We start from the raw sequence: 24,666 nt of genomic DNA on the forward strand, positions 1-24,666 counted from the left end.
CCCTAGAGATTCTAACCATGCTTTAAGCATCTTTATTTAAACATGACAGTGACATAGGCTCATAAACAGTAACAGAAAAGAAAACAAGCCATAGTAACATCTCCTGTCTTATTTTCATGCAGTATACATTTTAATAATTTTTATTCACTCCAGCATTACATAAATTGTTCTTTTCCTGCCTTCCATGAAATTTCACTCCTCTTCCTGCTATTTTAGACATTTGGCGATGTTTTTGCATTGTATGTTACTATTTTTTAAATTTTTAAGCATCTTGAGCGAATTTTGCATTGTATTTATTTCTGATGTCAGCTTAATCATTTTTAGGTAATACTGTCTTGTCTGACATTGATGCACCATTGTGAGTTGTTCTTTTTGTTTCACCATTTAAATTACTGCCTTGAGTAAATCTGCTTGGCCAGGGATGGACGCCATCTTAGAAACAATGGTGACTAAGTGAAATCTAGACTATCTGCTTCAGATTCTGGTGGGTTTAGAGTAAATGGACTTCAGATTCATCAACTTTTCATTGGTTATTTTGTTTCCTTCTGTTGTATTTGCTGCACAGGGCTTTGCTGACAGTTCCATGGTAGGGCATTTCCATAGCAGATATTATGCACAAATAAAATTCTTTCTTCTTATGCTGCAGGGAGTATATTTTCCTATAACATCAGAGAGTTACTTATTCATTTTCATTTTGTCTAAATAACTTGCACAGAGTTGTGTGCGGTTGTTCTTAGCTGCAGTTGTCTGCAAAGCCTGAGTACCAGTTGTACTGCCTCATGCTGAATGTCTTCTAAATGCAAAGGACTCCATCTATGAGATGTGTAAATACTTATCTCAGTTATAGGCTTCTCTCTGTCAGCCAGTTAAGTTTTACCTACAACTGTTCCTAGGCAACATCCATATATTAAAACCTCTAAGCTGTGACATATTGATGTCATTGAAAAATACATACCAAATCTTCCTAGACTTCAAAAGACTAGGCATCAGGCTAGACCCTAAAATTTAGCACCTACACCCAACCCAGCATCAACATCTCATATTCCGCACATGTCTTGCTCTGACACTGTAGGAAATTCAGACACAAACAGGGTCACATAACTAGTACACACATGTCCTGGTTATAGGCGAGGCCATAGTTGGACTCAAAGATGCCTCACTCACCAGGCTGGGCAAAGACAGAGTAATGGTTAGTTGCTCTCAGATATTAGGATAGGTAACAGCACTAAAACACTAAAGTCCTGTCTCCCCAAGTACATATATGGCTTGATCATTGTGCACATAGAAGTGAATGAATTGAGAAGCACCCCCTTGGATCATACAAAGAGGGTCATGTTGAAGCTCTCAGACTATGCATCTGGAAAGGAAGTATAACTAGTATCAAGCAGTAAGTTACTGCTGCCAAGAATGGTGAGCAATAAAACAAAAGATAATTTACTTTAATTATTGTCTTATCTAGTGGTGTCATTCTAGGTAGATCCATCTCTCTGGGATGAAATAGTTGACAACCCCAGCTGCAGTACTAGAGAAGGCCTGCATCACTCTTCTCATGACCTGAGTACATTGGCTAAGATTTTGTCTTCCCCCATAGTGCTTTTTTAAGGTAAGGTCAGTCTCCTAAAATTATCCACAAAGCAAGCTACAATCAAAATTATACAAAGGTAGAATTCTCAGTGCCTGAAGCCTAAACTAAAAGTTGCCCTCATTATAATCATTCATAACACTTGAAAATATTGGCACACTTTTAGTTACTGAGACGTGGTTTTAGAATAGTGAAAGTACTCCCGCACTACAGGTTTTTAATGCCTCTATTACTCCTTTAGACCTGGCACCAAGTTAGATGTTGAAGCAGGTAGAGATGTATCTGTGTTCCTAAGAAATCATTTCACCCAGACTCATATTGGAACGGTGACCTACAACTCCTCCACATTCTTAAAAATAAATAAATACATAAACAGCACTGCATAGTAGCCAACTACTGTACTTTCTCTATTACACTAGCAGACCATGAAGTATATCTTAACAAACTGATATACCTCATCATAGAACTAAACACTATCCTCTTGGGTGATTTTAGATATCCTTCCATTAAATGAGGAAACTACACTACCACAAACAACTATGTGCAGAGATTCCTGGATTTCTTTAATACCAGCTCCTTTGACCAGATAGTCTAAATCCCCATGAGGGATTCAAAAATATTAGACCCATTTATCACAGATAAAGCTACATCCCATGCTCAGAGCCTCTGATTACCAAACCTTTGGTGAAATCCGCACATTGTGCAGTAACTTTTAATCTATGTGGAAGAGCTGAGGCTCCTCAAAATCCCTCCATCGTCAGAGACAACTGTAAGGCAAATCTACTCCACCTACCTGAGGTGTAATGAAATTCAAATACCTGCCTCACCCAGAAGAACCTGCTTCACACATTGCAACTTTCATGGATAAATTCAATCTTGGTCTACGTAAGACACAAATGGAGTGCCAAATTTATAAACAGAACCATATGAAGGACTTCCAGTATCAACAAACTATACAGTAAGTGGAATTCTTCCTAACCCTTAAAAGCAAACCTAATACCCTATCTTTTAGAGGAGTGTTCAAAATTATCATCAAATGACATAGAATGAAAATCAAATCTTCCAAATGGAAGAATGAATTGTAAATCACCACCCACACTATTGATAACCATAAAACATTCTTCAACTATGTCAGTAACCTAAGAAAAAATAATCAGCAATGCTCTGAGACAATACAAAATGAATATCACATTCTCAACCCTGGAAGACATTGTCAACATATTACCAGACAGAGTCAGCTCAAACCTTACTCTGATATCTTCTCCAAATTATTCACAGCATATTATCATGCCTACGCCACCTCAAAACTCACCTCTAAGTATGTCCTAAGCACTTTCTACAAGACATAAATACTAGCTCCAGAGGCCCTGACACTAGGCCAGGTTGTCTTATAGTCAGAACCAAACACTGCCAGTCTGACTCAGTATTACATTTATTTAATTGTATCCTCTGCACTGGATTTGTACTAGAAGTAATGATAACTCACTCCACAAAGGAGACCCATAACTGACCCTGGCAGCTGTAGATACATTAACCTCATCAGACTTATCTGCCTTATCTGCAAGGGGCACATCCTCCTCCTCTTCTCTTCCCTTATCAAATCAGTCATGGAATATAATGCTCCTTTGTTAAGTACTTGACTAAGCATATGACCTAGCTCAACAGACTGCAGCATTTCCTTACCAAGAAAAAAAAAAGTTAAACTTATGTCCTCTTTGAGTTACTCTGACTAAATTAAAGCATGCTCACGCTTTTCATTTCCTACCACCTATTGAGAGATCTCTGCCTTGCCTACAGAGTTTTAAAAAATCTGACTCTATGTAGATTGTTACACATCCCCAAGACTAATACCATCCTAAACACCACCTCAAGAGACCTGCTCTACCACTGAAACATACATAGGACCAGATGGCATGATGCATATCTTCCACACAGAATACCCATTTATGGAATAGACTCACCTTAAAGGTAAAACAGAATAGTTCCATGGCATTTTTAAGCACAACTTGGATGACTGGATGGATAATTGCAAGTCTACTCCCAGTCTACCCCCCTTTAGCCCTTACGGAAAGGGACCAAAACAAAATTGGGCCTGGTATTAATTCATACCTTAGTAAATTGGTGGGATTATTGGCTAAGCTACAAATGGTCCATTGGATCAACAGCCAATGATCCTATGATCCACACAATGATCCACACCCCCCTTACTATATATACTAACTCCAGGGTCACACTGCAGTGGGGAAAAGGCCATATATAACTTTCAGTGAAATGTGTTTCAGTGAATTGTGTTTTCAGCAAATTGAGTCATTTGACTTTCACTGAAATGTGCTTTCAGTGAATAGTCCTAGACCTATATATATATATATATATATATATATATATATATATATATATATACACATTTATATATATATATCTATATATATATATATATATATATATATATATATATATATATATATATATAGATATATATATATATATATATATATATATATATATATATATGTGTGTAAGTGTGTGTGTGTGTGTGTATTTATACATATATTTACCGGTTCTTAGGAGTTGTCACCAAATATTATCACAATTGTAATTATTGTTTTAGCGTGCAATAAACATCAGCTAAACCACATCAAAAAGATGGGTGGGGACTTTACTGTTTGCCTGTATGTGACTTTTGCTTTTGTGGGTCGACACCTATATCATTATTTTTGTGAATATTTCTGAGACTGTGCTTTCTAACAAAAAAAGGTTTACATGTTTGTGAAGCATTGTGTTTCTGATATGAAGTCTCCTCATTTGGGCTCATTTATCTGATAGAACTCAACTTAGGTGTAATGCTGTGTGCTAACAGCGGTTTGCAAACTTGATTGTGCAACAGTACACACGTTTGACAGAAGAGACCCTTACATGACTAGCCCCAAGGAGTAGAGTAACTCTGGCAGATGACTTCTAAGACAAGTACTAAATTTATGAGCAAAAATACAAAACTAGCTCATAAAAACAAAATAAATTACTGTTATAAATTACCTGAAGAAGTACTTTGTCTATGGCAGGTCATACCTGTCTTAGTGCTTTAGAATAAATCAGTACTCTCCCTTTTTTCTTAAGACAGTTTTGCATTTTTACTTAAATAACTATATCAAAAACTTCAAGATGAACTATTTTAGATTAAAATATACTGCACAACATGTAATTATTATACATAAACCACTAAACTTCATATTCAGACTGCAACCACACAAAAAATGCAGATATCCATTTATAAGTGCAATAAGGCAGTTGGGACATGCATATTACTGCATGTCCAGGGTTTGTACCTCAAACCATCCCCATCTGGACAATGCACACAGCATTATGCACTGATGGATCAGTCTCTCTATCTGTCTATCTAGCTGTGTGAGCATGTGTGTGCATAATATGTATGTGTGTGTGTGTGTGTGTGTGTGTGTGTGTGTGTGTGTGTGTGTGTGTGTGTGTGTGTGTGTGTGTGGTATTGAAACAAAGATGCTATTCTTGGGCATCTTCCTTCTTTATCTTAGTGCTGCTTCATAACTCCAATGTAATTCATTCTCACTAGACACATTTAATGAGGTTAATTTTACAGTGCGTCTTAGCTTCAGTACCATTGCTGTTGTGCATGGCGGATTTATTCAAGCAATGATCATCAGTTGCCTTATTGGATCATAGTAACATGTTACAGCTACACATAGCCAACAGTTGCACATAGCCAACATTGTCTCTGAAATGAGAGTTGGCCTTTCCCTGCGATTTACTGTGTACCTTCTCTACTCAGTGTGGACCATCTCTCTTGGAGTCCTACCCAGTGAGGTTTAAGAAACTGATCAAGCATACATTTTTCAAATAAGGCAGTTTCAAATGTCCATTTCCTTACAAGGAACTATACTATTCATTATCTTACACAACATGCGTAATACTGTAAGTAGAATTATAAGAAATGTAGACTGACTATACAAACAGTCTGATCACGAGGATGTCTGGCTTTAATTATTTAAATCATATTGAAATATGGAACTGAAGATAATGGAAATGAGTAAATTAATAATTTGAGGAATTGGTAAGGGCACTGTACGTTTATGCAGCAAGGAGCTACATTTCCTGTTACAGTGTGAACCTCTGGGTACCCACTCATGTTGACAGGCAGGGTTAGCTTCAGTATACACCAGCATTTGCAATAAAACAGCAACCTTAATATTGTACAGACTGGCACTGCAACAACAGTTTACTCATCATCTGCATACACTAGTGCATATTTGGAAGAGCCAGGACTGGGCTAGATATGTAAATCAAGTCCCTCATCAAACTGTGTTTCACAAATGGGTTTACCATGGAGTAATGCTTATATCTGAACCTCATAATTACAACAAAGACACAGGAATATCAAAATAGAAGCCACAGGTGTCTTGGGATGCCTGTCATTACTTCTGTCACCATTTGCCTAAGCAATGGCATCAGTAGATCAAGATGAAAACATGCTTACAAGTGCATGTGTCATCTGTGCATGTGTGTGTGTGTGTGTGTGTGTGTGTGTGTGTGTGTGTGTGTGTGTAACCATATGTTCATCATATTGATTACTACTGGAGTAGCCTTAGCTATATGGGTTATATCCTGCTACAAGTACAATGGTTGGCCAGTTTCCAAATCTTCAGGGCACCTTCCATGCACCCAAACTGTCAGATAGCTAGAGCTAAGCACACTGAAAGGCAAAGATGGGTGTCAAGCCCTTCAGAGCTTTACAGTCACTGAGGAGTATTCTCCTTTCAGGCTTTCAAGGATTGATGGTTGGCTTGTGCTGTTCCTTTGCTGGGCAGATACATTCCCTTTGGGTTAAAAAACTTCCATTTAATAATTCTGCTTATTATTTATAGTTTTCTCTTCAGGAAAGTTATTTTATAGCTAAGAGCTTATGTATTAACAGACTGTCATGAAACTGTATTTTACTTTTAAACAGAAATGTCCTTTTTCCTGTCAGTTTAAAAGTTTTTTAAAGTAACTGAAAAACATTATGTTTGTTTTACTTTGTGGGAACTGGCATTCTATTTTAAAATGCTTTTCACTGTGTTTGTCTGGAAAAAATTGACTTTTAAAGATGTTTTACTTTTACCCATATTTGCTGCTTGTTTCCATGGGAAAGAAGCACCATTTTTGGACTGACCATGGAATAAACTGTCAGTCTCTTGGTTGTCCTTCTACCAGTCACAAAAAGAAAAAGTTAAGTAAACATTCTTGGTCACAACAGCAGGCTAGCAATTTGCTTCAGCTGTAGGTGGGTGTCTCTGCTGTGGCCATTTATAGTACTCCAGACCATTCATTTTTTACCCTGAACTCCTCTTGGGTAGCACCTGCAGCCACTGTGAAATAAGGATTTGAATCATCCTCTGCTGATCTTGGGGTCCCCTCAGTGAGGATAAAAGAGAGAGAGAGAGAGAGAGAGAGAGAGAGAGAGAGAGAGAGACACTCTTGTCAGTCCTGGGAGAGGGAACAGGAAGATTTCCCTGTCTTGTCAGAAAGTTGTGCCCATCCCTAGGGAAGCTGCTGCTGCTATCACTAATAATACTGTTAACCCAATTTTTCCAGTCAAAAAGAATCAGGAAACTCAATATGTATCTACTATTCAAATTTCCTTAGACAGGAGCAATTTATTTAGTCTGTCTCATGATTTAATTCAGGCTATTGATTCTTCTTATAAAGTCGTTTCTGATAAAAGAAAGAGAGGTGCTGCCTTTCCAGAATAGATTAATGATCCTGAATCTGGATAGGAAAATGAAGGGGCAGATACAGGCTTTTGATTCAGATTCAGAGGAGAGCTCAGTTTCTCATTTTCCCTGTGGGGGGTTTACCTTTCCCTGAGACTATTTCTAGAATGTGCTAATGTTTTCAGTGGGAATACATTGAGGTTTCTCAGTCCTTCAGGAAATGTTTTGAGCTGTTATATATTGCCAGAACCTGCACCAGTTCCTCCCGTTTTGTCTGCCTAGGAGGATGTCTGTGTTACTGCCTGCAATTTTCTTGATGGTCAACCATCTGCTCCTAGAAAGGCAGCTAGAATATAAATAAAATTATTATATACTTTTCCCAATTCTGATTCAGAAGTTATAGCTTTAGTTAATAATTTTGCTGCTAAACACTTAGTTAATTCCAAGCCTGCAGTTTCTGATAAGGATGGGGATATTATTAATAAGAATGAGAAAAAAGAGTATGCTTCTACAACTTTGATTTTCAGAATTTTGAATTGTTAAGCTCACATATTAAGGTCTGTCCTAACTAATCACAAAAATATGAGAAGTACTTTGTCTACAGTTTCTTCTTATGCAGAATAATGTGATTTAAATAATTGAATTTCTTCTATTGCTCAAGTTACTATTCATTATATGCAGTGTCTGTTTATACTTTTTCAAGGGCTATGGCCACTGGTACTGTTTTGAGGAGGTTTGCATAGTTGTGTGCCCAGAACTTCCCAGATTGTGTTAAAAATTAGTACCTTTAGGAAAACAATGACACTGACCCACTGCCAAGGATAGAATTCCTGGACATATTTTATGCTGCAGTATACCACACCTACAAACATTTGTATAATTTTTGTATTTTGAAATCCATAGGGTAGATATTAAAATTACTGCCAGCAACAGCAACACTAAGCTATATAGAAAAATGTGGGACAGGGACAGAGTTTTCAGAGGAACATCTAAAACTCCTGTTGTTAACTGCATATGCAACACAGCTGCTTTTGGCTGGCTTATTTTAATTCTTAGCACGCAGATCTCCAGTTTCCTTCCTTTAGTTATTCTCTCTTCATATAATGGTTGACACTTCATTCACCCAAATTCAACTTCATCTCAGAATTCTCCTCAATACCCTTTTGGAAATATCTGTTTTACAAAACTAGACTGTGCTTGTCAAGAAGTCTTAACATCTGCCTATCAAATGCATTTTATAAATGCAGATTTGATGATACAGCTTTTTGCTTTTATAGCATGTAGGGTTATGCTTTTTTTTATGCATATCAAAGTGTTAGTTCATATTTGACGTGAATTACACCAGAGATATGAGTAATTCATGTTAACAGACTTGCAGCTTATGATAAATGATTAAATCCAGTTTCAGACACTAAAAAGTTACTAAAAGCGATAGAGAATGTTTCAGAAGTTTCCAACTATAAAATTAATCTAAAAAAAACTAGTATTTTCCCATTGAGAACTCCCAAACCCTTTTCACTGTTGCCTCTGGTGGGACAAATAATGTGTAAAGATAATATTAAATACTTGGGTATTGGCTTCGCAACGGGTGATAAGGATTTTTATGTTACCAATATTAAAACAGTTTGGGATCAAATAGTATCTGATTTGGGGAGATGGAAGAATCTATGACTACCAGTATTATCAAAGGTATCAGTTATCAAAATTAATATATTACCACGATTATTATATATTTTCAGATCTGCTCAGGTAGTAATTTCAAAAACATTTTTTAAATGAATTCACAAAGAATTAGCTAAATTTATTTTGGAGCCAAAGAAAACAAGGATCTCATATGAAAAATTAATGACTCCAAAACATAGAGGTGGATTGGAGTTACCAAATTTTGAAACTTACTATTTTATAGTAAATTCAAACAGGCTTCTAAGAATCGCTAATTATAATATAACTAGCACTAAATGGATTCCTACCTGGGTAGTTCTGAATTATAAATATATTTTACATTTGAATATTAATCCTAAAGCCATACCCTTTTTAGGTAAAGAAACTTTGAAGCTATATGGGTTAATGGATCACATTAAACTATATGTAACATCCCTACAAACCTTATTTCAGTCATTAGATCTTGCTCAATATATGATGGCTTATCAACCCTTTCATAGAAACCCTAACCTGAGACTAAATAATAAATTAATTGATCTTAAAGAATTCCCCTTAATAATCAATTTAACTTTAATAGATATTTATACACTTCTTAAACTCTCGGCTAATCAGGTAAGAAAATAATTAAATTTACCTAAAAATTATCTCGTTATTGTAAGACAAATTAGGGAACTTTCTATAAGTTACTTTAAAAATTTTAAACCCAGAGAAGAGAATATAATTAAATGCTCAAATTTGTGGCAAGCTCTCCAACAAGATATTAAATTTATAACAGCAGCAAATAATTTAATAAAGGAGTTTAAATTCCAAGATAAAGTTCTTATGTCAAAATATTGGAAAGAGAAAATGCCAGAGATAGAAGACAGTCATATGATAAAAGCAATCAACTTGACTATAAAATATATTTCTTAAATTTAATTCCAAAAATTCACCAGTTTGTCCATATCATATATTCTGGAGTTGCAAATGCATATACAGACTTTGGAACTCATTTAAGATACAACTTCAGAAGATGGGTTACCAAAGTTCAACATTGTCATGGGAATTCATAATTTTACATATTCCCCCAAAAGAACTTTCTAAATCTCAATGTATTGTATTAATCAATATTTTCTTATTAATTAAGCTATACATAGCTACTAATTGGTTAGACCCATCCAAAACATCATGGAATAATTTTAGAGTATTAGCAATAAGGCATATAGTAGCTCACAAACTACTTTTGAACCAACATAATAAAAATATTAACAATGCAAAAATATGGGAACAAGTATTTAATATTGTATTAGCGTAACATCTTATATTAGAATTTAGCAAGAATTTCTACACTTTTAAGAGACTCTGTAACAGCAACTTTTCATTACTCGAATTGATCTTAACCACTTTTATACTCTTTGTGTATAATTCAATGTGTTACTTGGAAGCATTTATGTAAATATTGTATATATGTTATGGAGTTAGTGTTAGTTACATTAGTTGGTAGTTTTTTCTTAATTTTCTGTATTGTTTTAATTTTGTATGGAATATAAGAAAACAATAAAAATTATTATTGAAAAAAAAATGATTAAATAAAGACCTGATTATTTTTTCTGATTTACTATACACACCTGATGTGCAATAGCGGTAATATGTCAAACTGCATCAGCTGTCTAAGTATTTAGCTAATTGGCTTCAAGGAAATTCCCTAAATTGTAATTTGTTCAATTTTATTATTGTTTGTACTTGCCATTTGGCCAGGAAATGACCAAAAATGGTTCTTTGACAAGATCATTCCCTTGGATAACAAACTTAAAAGAGAAATAATGATTAAAAAAGGTAGACACAGGGTAGTGCAGAAAATACTTAGTATGCAATCCTTCTGACCTCCTATATGTGTGATGGAGGGTCCATGTGTATGTATGTGGGGTGGTCAGCCTCAGCCCAGAGTCATGTCCACATACAGTTTGCACAGAGCACTCCCATATATAGGACTGTACACTGAGTTTATGAATATGGTAGAACATGTGCCTTAGTTGTAGTCTGATATCTTTAAAACCTATGCATTTAGGAAGATGTTTTTTTCATATCTTATACTTTCTTAAAGTCAGTCTATTTTTTCAGTGGCTGATGGAAATTAAGTAAAGTTATACAAGGAAAGATAATTGAAAACCCTTATAGTAGCATTACAGTTGTGCAAATGAAGTACTGTGCATTTTTTTCTGTTGTAAAACAAAAAATCAAAAACAAAAATATACTAACTTTAAATTCTTGAGGATAATTGTATTTTGCCATGTAAAGGATTTTTGGGCAGGCTTGATTGAGTTGCTTTTTGCATACAACTGATGTATTTTTCTGCTTCTACATCTAGTGCCTTTATTTTATTTATTTTTTCAGATTCAACTGATTGTCAATTCTGCCTTCTGGATTTCTGGCCCAATGAAAGGCGTGACAAATGCATTCCCAAATCTACTGAATATCTGTCTTATGGTGGTCCACTAGGTGTAACTTTGACTACTGTCATTACATGTCTAACCGCATTAACATTAGCTGTGCTTGCAGTTTTCTTTGTACACAGATATACTCCAGTAGTGAAAGCTAACAACAGGTTACTAAGTTTCCTTCTCCTCTGGTCTCTTGCAATATGCTTTCTCAGTACACTGCTTTTAATTGGACAACCCACAAAATTAACATGTATGTTTCAGCAAGCAGTGTTTGGTATTATATTTGTCCTTTGTATTGCTTGTGTTCTTGCTAAAACTGTTATGGTTATCATTGCTTTTAAGGCTACCTTTCCTGATAGTAAGCTAAAGAGATGGGTTGGACCAAAGCTACCAATGAGCATTGTATTTATCTGCACATTTCTGCAAGCAACCTTGTGTATTTGTTGGATAACCATTTCACCTCCATTTCCTGAACGAAACCTGAAATCTCAGGCAGGAAAAATAATCATTCAGTGTAATCAAGGGTCAAATGTAGCATTCTGGAGCATGCTGGGATTCATTGGATTACTTTCACTGATAAGCTTTATTGTAGCATTTCTAGCAAGAAATTTACCTGATAGTTTCAATGAAGCAAAATATCTCACTTTCAGCATGATTGTCTGCATAAGTGTCTGGTTGTCTTTTATACCTGCGTACTTAAGTACACAGGGAATGTATATGGTAGCAGTGGAGGTGTTTGCAATTTTATCCTCAAGTACTGGCCTCTTATCTTGTATCTTTTTCCCTAAGTGTTACATTATTTTAATGAGACCTTACATGAATTCTAAGGAATATTTAATGGGGAGAGCCGCACAAATCACTTAGCATAGAATATAATATGCTGCAACAGAATTGCCTATCCGATTTGGTGAAAATGTTAATGTATTACCTCATAATGCCATGTTTTGCAACCAGCCTGGAAAAGTAATTAAAATGTTTGATTTGTTTTACCTGTCTTACATTTCTTTTGTCTGTGCTGACTATTTAATACAAATTGTAAGCTGAAATAACATTCACAATGGAGAGCAAAGCTGGTTTTATTTTTTCTGGCTGAGTGATATTCTTTTGCATTTGATGAAGTGATTGTGTATATTGACAGTGCTGGTACTAAATGGATAGACAGTAATTATAAAGAATAGTTACACCACCTGCTTAGTTGCATTTTATATACAAGGCATAACAACCCTGTTGCAGTAAAACAATGTGGAGACTTGCAGAGACAGGTAGAAGAAATACTTTGCTCAAACCAAACAGTTAAGCACTTTCATCCTATTTTTTACAAGAACTTCATCACAACTGACTTTAGCATAGACAATGTTTTTAAATACCAAAAATAAAACAGTCATGTGCTGAAAAAGCACCAGTGAATGGCATTAAACTAAATGGGATCAATTAGCCCCTTAAAAACTTTAGCTTCAGAACTAAATTAATTGAAACAGTCTCATTAAGCCCATGAAATGTTGTTACATCTAATTTAAGTTGCCATTCTAACTCTCATTTAGTTTAATACCAGTCTGTGCAAGTCTCCACATTGTTTTATGCAACACGATTGTTATTTCTTGGGTTTGTTCAGTCTTCCTGTAGTTTTCCTGGCTTGCATTTTGAATACACTGACTAATATTTAAGACTTTTCAGAATAATTTGTTTAATGCTAATTACTATTTTAATGATACAGGAATTCCAACTCATTATTCTTTGAACATGTTGCTCATGCTGAAGCACAATTCAATTTACATCAGGTAAAAAGACTGACATTTTACTACTTTTGGAATTTTGATGTTAACCTTTCATATGGTCATCATTACTGAATAACTTCAAGTTTATCACAGTGTTTATTTCTTAAGCAATATACATAACAGTAATAAAGATGAATAAAGTAAATTAAATACAGTAAAATTAAAATAAATAGAATAATAAAAGTCATAGAAATAAACTGGATATTAATAAATTAAAACATGCCTGTACAATGAAGTTAAACAATTTGTTGCAAAGGAATAGCACATCTAAATACTGGAGCGAAACTACATCTGATAAGATGACAATGAAAGCTGGAAATAGACCACACATCAAACTCCACTAAAGGAAGAAGGAACTTTATCTTCGGTCTCAGAAAAACTCTCAGAAAATGACCACAGTCAGTTTCATCTTCTTTGTATGGTAATATCATAGTGAAGCAATTTTGAAATGATGCCATCTGTTGCACTCCTTGGTAGAGTATTAAAATGTCCATTGTGGATATTGTTTCCATATTCCATGAATGGTAACTCTCAGATGTAAAATACATGATCACATCTACAAATGCATTTACAGTTTGGGCTCATACATTCTTCAGTATACATATATATATATATATATATATATATATATATATATATATATATATATATATATATATGTATATGTATATGACAAATATCAAAACATACCTGAATATCTATATGCGGGTCCGTGTTAAAACACTGAAAACTCATTTCACTAAAACCCAAATGGTCGAACTTATTTCACAGAAAGCTGTAGAAGTATGTAGAAAGTATGCAGTGATATCACCTTTTAACATATAAGTTATTAGGGAAGTGAGTCTATCACAATATGTTTGAATTGTGATGGCCAGCATCATGTTGTAGCCCCAGATCTTTATTAAATGTCCATGTTTGCTTTTTGAACTCTGATTCACTGTATGTGGTGTTTTTTCCTTTTATCTGTAGTTGTGTGGTCATGTAGTTAGTATATATACATAAAGGGGGTACTGTGGGCAAAGCCCCCTTGCAAAACCATGTTCTTATGATATATTTCTTATGGAGAAGGTTTACAGCGAAATGAGACATCTTTCTATATCACTGTTGCAGTATTCATAATAGAAGGGATGTTCTGCCCGGGGTAGCCCAATGCTTGGCCAGTATGAAAAGCTTAAAAAATTATCTTGTATGCACTGTATGTCACATTTATGCTATCTGCATAGAATGTAGGGCGTAAAAGAAACATACAGATGTGACTACCTAGAACAGAAGAGAACAGTCACAATAGGACAAAGGTGGACATCCAGAAGAAATCCATGCAGAACAAACATGAGTGGGGTGGAAGGAGGGAGCAAATACAGCAACAGTGAAGAGAGGGGCATCTACTGTTATGGTAAGATTTTACACAACTGCACTATGTCCTTCTATTTCACTGCTGTAGTATTCTTAACAGAAGGAGAAAGTAAAAAAAAACTGAGGAATACAATGGGAGGTGGAAGGCTGAAAAGAACCCTCAACAAACCCACATAAAATGGTTTCAGCAAAACCTTCTCAGGCCCTAGAAACTATATCCAACTTATAATGCTTAGTAAAGGTATGCACTGAAGACCAAGTAGCAGCTCCAAGAAACAAATTGTTGTCCAACCCCTTGAAGAAGGCACCAGAAGAGGCAACAACTCTAGTGGAATGAGCTCTAACACAAGTAGACAGAGATTTGACATAAAAAGAATAACAAAAGGAATGGCTTTAGATATCCAGGAGGAGATGGTTTGCTTAGAGACAGAGAGGCTTTTCATAATTGTGGAGGGTCGAGCTGCCCTGGGCAGAAAATCCCTTCTTTTAAGAATAATGCATTAGTGAAGAAAAGGACATCTACTGTTATAGTAAGATTTTACACAACTGTGCTTTTTCAGTTTTATGTGTTTTCAGTGAAATGGGTATGGATGTAAAAGTTTCAGTGAAATGAGATTTCAGTGTTACGATATGGACCCCTATAGCTACATCTATAATATCTTACCATATCCATTTATTTGTCTATCTATCTATCTATCTATCTATCTATCTATCTATCTATCTATCTATCTATCTACCTGTCTCTGTCTATCTACCTACAAATCCAAGGAAATACACCTGGCAAGATATATAAAACACAGCTTTATTTGTTTTTTTTTTTTGTCATTAATGCACATGAAATACAAACCATAGCCTATTTGGCTTAAAAAATCAGAATAATGCATATGGTTAATTTTCTACCAATAAAACAGTCTTCTAGTCCTTTTAGGAAGTGGTTGTTTTACAATGCTCAAGCTGCATGTTTCAATCAAGCCTGAACTACAGTCAAGATGATTTTTTTCAAGAATAATCAACAATTTAGCCAAGAGTGGGCGCTCACACTCTATATTAATTGGCTCTTATGGCCAGGATCAGGCTTGCTCCTTTTGATCTTCAGCATGAAAGCTTCTGCTGAATTTATTACTTCTTTACATAGTTTCAGTATTTTAATGTGATAGATTTGTTTTAGTTTCTCCTTGGTGTTGTCTAACCTATAATTTCTATTCTTTCCATTGTCTTAAATGGCCCTTGTCATGTGACTGAAAATTTGTTTTCTGTGGAAGATACTAGTACTGCAACCTAAAGTCCGGGGCTTGTCATTCTAACTATAAACCTATTGTTGATTTTACTGGTCTATCTGCATGTGTTCCCTTGCTGTAGGAATTACAAGCTTTAATCTATCCTGCATGCTACCATTGTATTTTATCACACTTTTAAATGGTGTCTTTTCCTTTTCTCTAGTTTCCTTAGCAATGTAAAACAGCCCCCTTAGATGCTTACCATTTATGTTATTCTGAGCAAGAAACAGATAAGCTGGGCTTTGGCATAAAATAGTTAAGGTGCTTACCTTACAGATGCATGGTACAAGGTTTGATTCTCAACTTTGAAAGGGAAATTGTCTAGGCTAGCAAGGATGCACAACAGCAGATAGCTTAGCACTTGCCATTTAAATATATTATGCCTTGGAGGGAAGTTCTTATTCAGGATATTAGTAGCTGTTGGCTTCATATAGTGCCTAGAACCTGGATGAGATCCAAATAAAAACATTGTGATTCTATTTTAAATTCAAAATTTAAAGGTGAAAAGTGTATATTTGATAGAGCTACATATCAATCATTTAAATTACAAGAATATTTCTTAGTTTTTCTATGCAATTGCTCTTTGTTGATCTTCTTTATAGCCAATATTTAGGAGGAAAACAAATCCATATACTTAGAGTGCACTTTTTCTATCTTATCATTTAAATTCTGAAATTGTATATTAAATCTGGTTATTTATAATACTATACAACTACCTTAATAAAGAAATATAAATAGATATAGATAGATGTATGCATAAATATATATATATATATATATATATATATATATATATATATATATATATATATACTGTGATTCCGTCTGGTGGATGTAGTAGTGATTGCGGTGGTGCGAGATGCTATGACATACCAATGATCTGCATAGTGAGGTACTGCAGGAACCTGTTATGTGCCACTCAGGGTTGCAGAATGTTATTTGGTGTGTCACCATGTATATGATGGCCATATATATGTATAAGTCTATTTACTTACGTAAAGGATACCTGTCTGCTTGATTATGGGACACAGCTGGGGGAACTATAAGCTGCAACTGTTGTTGCACAACTTTTCCCTCAACCTACAGCTGCTGATATGATCATTGTATTTCAGAATGAACAGAATGGATTTCAACTAGGAGGCAGGAAAGGCTGATGGCTAGGCATGGCTATTTGTATTATGTTTAATAATAGTTTTTAGAATTTGTACAATGCTAGCCTTATATATATATATATATATATATATATATATATATATATATATATTTATATATAGAGAGATGAAGCTATTGTGAAAGCGCTTGTGCTGAATAAAATAGAGCTGCTCAACATTTTCGTTTTATGGTTGGTCCTTCATGCCAGTAGGAGAACTTTATGCTGTTTGGATTATTTGGAGCCAGACCTTTGCTATTGTTTTTTATATACTCTTCTTTTTCTTCGTGTTAAGCAAAGGTGCACAGTGTTTTTCAGGTATCAGTCTTTTTCATTTTATATATATATATATATATATATATATATATATATATATATATATATATATACACACACACACACACACACACACACACACACACACACACACACACACACACACACACACACACACACATATATATAGACAGATATAGATATAGATACAGATATCTACATAAAAACAAAGGTGAATGTCAAATTTATATAGGTAGCTATGTAAAGTAAATCCATGTATTTCAGCTTGTGCTCATCACAAAATTTATTATTTTAAAACACTTTCACCTGTTTCTGTTAATACAGTGAAGGGCTTCCTCATATCTCATTGTGCTGTCATGTACCAATGAGGAAGTTCATTCTGTTGATTAGACACATTATAATCTGAACAGTTGATCTTGACATTAAATTAATCCTAAAATACCAAATAAAAATAAAATAGCTGCAATGGGAGTAAAAGGGATAATAAAACAAAGTAAAATTCAATAATATAACCTACATTTCCTATAAATAATAAAGTATACTATTAAGCATATAGTCAAAATGAAATGGGAACCATACAGACAACTATTACTAAACAACGTGAGAATATCCAATAGTACAGTGTCAAGCAATAGGTCATGGTGTAATGCAATGAGTAGGAATATACATCTTACCTTGTGACAGTTGAAGATGTTCACACGATAGAAATAACACACTTTGGTGAGGAGAAACAGCAATACCATTATTCACTCATTGCAGGGACATTCTTTACAGGATAGCACTACATAAAATGCATTGTGGGTGATAGCATTAGTTTGTTTTAACTGCTAGTGAATGAGACAACACATTGAATACAAACAGTAAACTTTCCTAGAGATCAAAATAAGTTATGCTGCACTCAAATGGACTGGAAACATAAGCAGCAGTCTGACTACATATACTAAAGATCATCATCTTCTTTCGGCTGTTCCTGTTAGGGGTCGCCACAGCAGATCACCTGTTTCCATTTCTTCCTGTCCTCTGCATCTTGCTCTGTCACACCAGCCACCTGCATGTCCTCTCTCATCACATCCATAAACCTTATCTTAGGCCTTCCTCATTTCCTGTTACCTGGTAGCTTCATCCTTACCATCTTTTTCCCAATATACTCAGCATCCCTCCTCAGCACATGTCCAAACCAACGTAATTGTGCCTCTCTAGCTTTGTCTCCAAACCTTCCAACCTGGGCTGACCCTCTAATATACTTATTCCTAATCCTGTCCACCCTTGTCACACCCAGTGCAAATCTTAACATCTTTAATTCTGCCACATCCAGCTCAAACTCCTGCCTTTTTGTCAATGCCACTGTCACCAACCCATATAACATAGCTGGTCTCACTACCCTCTTGTAGACTAAAGATAAAAATGAAAAATAAACTCATGCAGAGACAGGAAGTGCTATAATTATAAAATAATACTTATATTATTGTGTTTCAGTAAGAGTTGTTATGTTCCAGTTTCCTTAACTCCAGAGTGCTCTTAGCCAGCTCTGCCAATAGCAGACCTAGATTCTGTTTAACACAGTGACACCAGCTCAAGTCTCTTCTTTCTCCACCTCTTCCAATGGTTGACATTGATTTTATACACCACAATGGCAATACCATATTTTTCCTCTCTCTCTGTGTGTAACCAACTCCTATAGCCATTCCCATGAGTTTTATATAACATAATGGCTTCACATCATCCTTCCCCCTTTGTCCCCAACCAGGTCCCCCCACCATTCATAACTGTTTCTTATAACAGAATAGCAGCACCTCATCTCCCTCCCACTCAGCTTCTCCTACCAATCACAAGAATTTTATATAGCACATTGGATACAAATCTAACATAGGGATAAACTATGTGAACCTACCACAGAGTGCATGGGACATGTGAGCATGGTTGCAGGAATTATACATTTAAGTCTTGAACCATAGTTGGTAACAGAAAGCCCCCTTGTTCTTGCTATATCTGAAACCTGGTTGAAGGATGAATGCTGCCCCTCTATTTTTATACAGGACAACTACTATATAATGACAACAGACCAGGCCCTAGATCTGGTAGTAGGCTTTAATTCTAATCAAAAGGAATACTTCAATTACAAGTGTGGATTGTACTAATTCTCATACTACAGGTGACAAGAGTCCCAATTCGCTACTTTGTCACCATACCTCTCATTTGTCCAGATTTTTGCCTCATGTTTTTGGTCTGTTCCTCATACAAATTGTAATTTTCTGGATTTTTGTGGCAAATCAGGGAGAACTGAATTCACTAAATAATGACAGACATTTGAGTTTCAGACTTCATGTTCCCCTATTTGTGGGGCTTTGTCCCGCATTATTTCTGGCTTTGTCCAGATTCTTTGTACAAACAAGTTCAGAGCTATGTCTGTCACATGATATTAAGTGGACATACTCACATGTGGATTCTCATAGTTTTTAATCCCCCACACATCCTTTGCCTCTACGTTACATAAAGCTCTATAATATATGTTCTCAAAAGGCATACATAACAACACAATTATTCTTGGTGATTTCAATATCAGTGCTATTGGAAAACACTCGCTGCCTCTAAGCAAAATGTTGTTGCAATTTAGCCTGATCAAAATAATGCAGACTCCTACTCGAAACAATACAAGAACTGGCTCTATCTCCACACTTGCCCTAATAACAAACTTACAAAAATAGACACCTTCACTCTGAAATACTCTCCAGTGCTCTGAGTGACCACTCATCCATTAAATCCATGTGGCCATTCAGAACATATGAAAAACATCCTCAACTCATTGAAGGAAGCTATGTCCACTTAATATCATGTGACAATAATAAGCTACCAAATCTCATCACCCTACTCAGTGCCCTATATGTCATATCGGAACCCACCTCTGCTTTAGAATTTTTCAAGACAACACTGACCACAAGTCAGGATATACTGTACCCCCTTGCAAAAAGAAGACTTAGAACACAGTGCTGTTTGTTGCTTTCAGTGGATAATAAAAACAAAATTAAAACCAGGGATTTAGACTGGAAGACCTGGAAAAGGAACCTCAATAATACGGAGCAACACCAGACTTTACTGAGTTTAAGGTAAGAGACAAGCATTGCAACTAATAATGCAAAGTTCCTGTACCTTATAGAGAAACAGGAAGCAAACTGGTCTAGACCCACTCAGCTTTGGAAAGAAATCAAATACTTAAAAGGGTCTTTAAATAATTCTTTAGCTACCAAAAATGAACCAATAATATTGAATCACTTCACCTTTTCTAAAGATTATGCCCACTTTTTGCAGTCCACCATGGCCAACATAACTAAAGGTATTTCAGCAATTTACTCCTCCATCAGTGAAGAACAAGAACCTTCATCACCTGATCTGTACCCTCTAACCTCTTATGCAGCAACCTTTCACATCTCTGAAATTTCAGTAAAATAGATGAAGTCCCTACTTCTCTAAATTAACAATGCAGGATCTAAATCCAGCAGTCTTCATCAAACCTTCTTAAGGCATGCAGCTTAAAAATTTACTAAACCCCTTACTCATCTTGTTAACCTTTTCTCACCTTAGGCACTGTCCTTCCAGCATTCAAGCACACAGTTATAATCCTTTCACGTAAAGTTTCTTCTCCTAAAGGGCTAACGGATTACAGACCTATTTCTACCCTGTGCCTATTATCAATATATTTGTACAAGCAAATACTTGGGTTTCCACAATGTCTTTAGTACCTTTACCCATCTGATAATGGCCCCTGACTCTATTTAATGCAACCAGAATGAGGGACTTATTGCTGCAGGTCTCTTTGTTGAGATGACAAGGGCTTCTCAAATGGTCAATTCTACCCTTCTTCTAAACAAACTCAAAAAACTCAACTTTGGGGGATAAAATTATTGCTAGTTCACAGCTATCTAAAAGACAGACCCTTCCACAACCATAGCAATGTCTCATCCTCTACTGCTGGTAAATTCGTCTCTCTTTGTTAATAATCTCACTATAAAATTACCAAATCTTAAATTAATAATTTATATAGATGATAAGATGCCCCTGAAATCCAGTACTAGTCAATCTGCTCATCAAAACAAGTTACAGGACAATTTTACTCAGTTATGAACCTGGGCCATTGCTAACAAACTACTAAGTAACCTCAAAACCAATGTCATAGTCTTTGCCTCAGCCTAGAAATTACCCACTGTTTTTCCTATTCTTTTTGCAAATCTTAATGGCCATGGAATACCTAATGTCACTGAACATAGTTACCTAGGCCTAAAACTCTACTCTACACTTTCATTTACCACACACACAGATTTTGTATATAATAAAGTCCTTGCTCAACTAAAACTGGGTTACAAGATCAGTCACCTCCTTTCACCCACTGCTTGCACATCCATTGCTAAAAATATTTTAATACCCAAACTGGAATATGTCCTTCCTTTGCTCATTATCCATTCAGTCCACAATGGTCAGAAAATAAAGACTGCTGAGTATAAAATCGGGAAATGGTTTCTATTAGCAGACCCCCAGATGCATCATTCTAATTTGTTAAACAATTCCAAATGGCTTTCACTGTCTCATAAGACCACTTTTCTTCTAATTACTCTAATTTACAAAACACGATCACTGCCTCCCTTTAAGAGTGAAATAACCTTTACAAGACAACCTTTATCTACTCAGTAGTCCACATGACAGTTTTCTACTAGTACACCCTCCATTTAAAACTGCTGTTGGTGAGATAACCTTCTCAAGACTGTAATCTGCTACTTAGAACCACCTAACTACAAACATAAAAAAAAAATCTAGAAACCATTAAAAGCTTCAAAGATACAATTAAGGAGCATCTCTTTACTAAATCTCCCTCAACTGCTGCCTTGAAAATGGCTAAGTACATTATCATTCTATATCATGAATAATAAAATATATTTAATAAACTTTTCTTAGCCTGTTAATGTGGAATCTTATACTCAAATATTTCTCAGATATATAATAGTTTATGTACATATATCTATATCTATATATATATATATATATATGTATATATATCTATATCTATATACATATATATATATATATATATATATATATATATATATTAGGACTTTTGATCAAAATCTCAAAAGTCTGAATCCATAATTACCGAGCACACTTTAACGAAAGCGCTTTCACCAAAAAAGTGCTTTCGCTAAAGTATGTTAGTTAAAAAAAAAAAAAAAAAAAGAAAATTAAATCTTCTGCTATGCAGGGGGCAAGCCCCCCTGCACCCCCCACACCCCCTACATTAATATTCTCACTCTGAGGTTGCACTACAGTGGGGAAAAGGGAATTTTCCCTTATCCACACTGTAGTACGACCGGCACAACAAGCATACTTACCTGAAAGTGCTGCTTCGGTGAACAGCACTTTCGGTTAAGTATGTTCGCCGATTAAGGTTTCGGTGGAAAGTGCAGTTGGGGATCTATATATATATATATATATATATATATATATATATATATATATATATATATATATATATATAGGTCTACTTCAGTAGATCGAACATATTACATGTTCGAACCACATATGGCCGAGACCATATGTTCAAACTTGTAAATGTTCAATCGGACTGAATGGAGATCTCCATACAATGCAGAATGGGAAGAATTCCCTTTTCTGCAATGTAGTACGATCTCGGAGTTGGTATATTTAAGTAAGGGGAGGTGTGGTGTGCAGGGGGGTGTAGCCACCCCCTGCTACAGATGTTTAATTTTGTTTTTTGTTGTTTTTTTTCTTTTTTTACTTCAGTGTTCGAACTATTACAAGATTGAGATTATGGTCTCCGCCACATGTGGTTCGAACTTGTAATATGCTTGATCTACTGAAGTAGATCCATATGTGTATATATATATATATATATATATATATATATATATATATATATATATATATATATATATATATATATATAGAGATATATAGTGGTTTATGTGTATAGTAGTTTATATGCATAATTGCATAATTTGCCCTGTATTTTATGCATGTCTTAGCTTGCATTTTGCATACATATTTTTTTTTCAATGCACTCTGACTATATTTTTTAATTCTATTCTCTATATTTGGAGTGTTATCACTGTGTTTTCAACTTTTCTCAGGTCATGGTTGAAAAGGGTCGACAGACAAAACCACTTACCCAGTAAACAAATAAGAAATAAATAAGAATAAATAATTAAGCCCCCGCATTCTCAAATGCTTGCACAGCATGCATGATTAGTGTAAGAGGTAATTTTGGCAATATGGCAGCTGAGCGATCCACGGACGTGCTCGTTTGACGTGCGCGAGTGCTCTAGCACTAGTGCTGCACGTTCCTAGCCCCCATATGCAAATTACCCCATTTGCAGGTGAAAACCATGCAAATGAAGTAAATCTGCTTCCCAGGAAGCAGGAATCATGGTGTGCAGGACTAGTGTAATATCCAGAAATGTGCTCAGTTAGTAACCGAGTACAGTTCTGCAAAATCCAAAACGGGGACATGACTGCCCCAAATAAAGGCTGCATATCATTGAGGAAGCAGGCCAATGGCCAAATATAAGGCCATAGGCATTGCAAACAATGCAAACTGTACAAAATACAACTTTCATTATATGTCCGCCGATCACAGCTGTTGAAGCATAGGGCATTGGGGAGCAAATGAGATTAGTAAGGAAACAAGAAAATAAACCTAAAAAAAAGCAGTCTAACTAAAGTCAGTATTCCACCATGCAGGTCAATAGCAGGCACAAGACAACTTGGCCAGTGAATAGTGGTTGCTAAGGGAGGAGGAACAGTGTGACCCATGCAACTATGCATTAGCAGGCAATCCTATGCAAAATGAGGGGAAGGATAGTGAATCCCAGTTTTCCCAAGCATGTGAGGCAGGTCCCAACAGTGTAAGAGTATGAATAGCTGAATGCAAGACTAGGAGGTAGGTGACATCATGGGTGGGTGTGTCAGGCATACTGTAACCGGATTGGAACCCTGTGGCTCGGGTATGCTCCTAGCTTAGCACAGCCAAGCTAGGGGATGTGTTGAACCTGCCTAGCACTCTTTACAAAGTGTAAGCGGGTGTGCACGCCATGCACCGGGATTTACAGGAAGAAAAAAGAAGTTAAACCAAGAAACAGCAGCAGTGTGCACATCTGAGTACTCTGTGTGGTGCAGCCCCGGGCCCAAACAGAAGGGCAATGGGAAGGGAAATCAGCAGTAAGAAGGTAATCAAGGAGAACTAGCATATGTGGCAGGTGAAATGTATCAAAATCAGCCAATTGCACAGACAGCAAACCAGCCCAGCCCTGAACACTACTATAAACTAAGAAAATACCTTCCCCACTGGTTTTTCTAACACTCTACACCACCAGTGTATACAAGTGGGGAAATTTTAACAAACAAACTTACAAAATGAGAAGGGCTGC

At 35.6% G+C, this 24,666-nt stretch overlaps 1 protein-coding gene across 1 annotated transcript in view; it reads left to right on the forward strand.

The window, feature by feature from the left end:
• LOC122812281 (vomeronasal type-2 receptor 26-like) overlaps nt 1-12,248 on the forward strand; it is a 79,199-nt gene extending 66,951 nt beyond the window's left edge. Inside the window, exon 2 of the mRNA XM_044084829.1 lies at nt 11,338-12,248. Coding sequence (XP_043940764.1) covers nt 11,338-12,248 — 911 coding nt within the window. The remainder of the gene's footprint in view (nt 1-11,337) is intronic.
• Nucleotides 12,249-24,666: the final 12,418 nt, after the last annotated feature.

This window comes from Protopterus annectens, chromosome 1.part0 (assembly GCF_019279795.1).
Source record: "Protopterus annectens isolate FY-2018-M chromosome 1.part0, PAN1.0, whole genome shotgun sequence".
In the NCBI taxonomy this organism is placed as follows: domain Eukaryota; kingdom Metazoa; phylum Chordata; order Ceratodontiformes; family Protopteridae; genus Protopterus; species Protopterus annectens.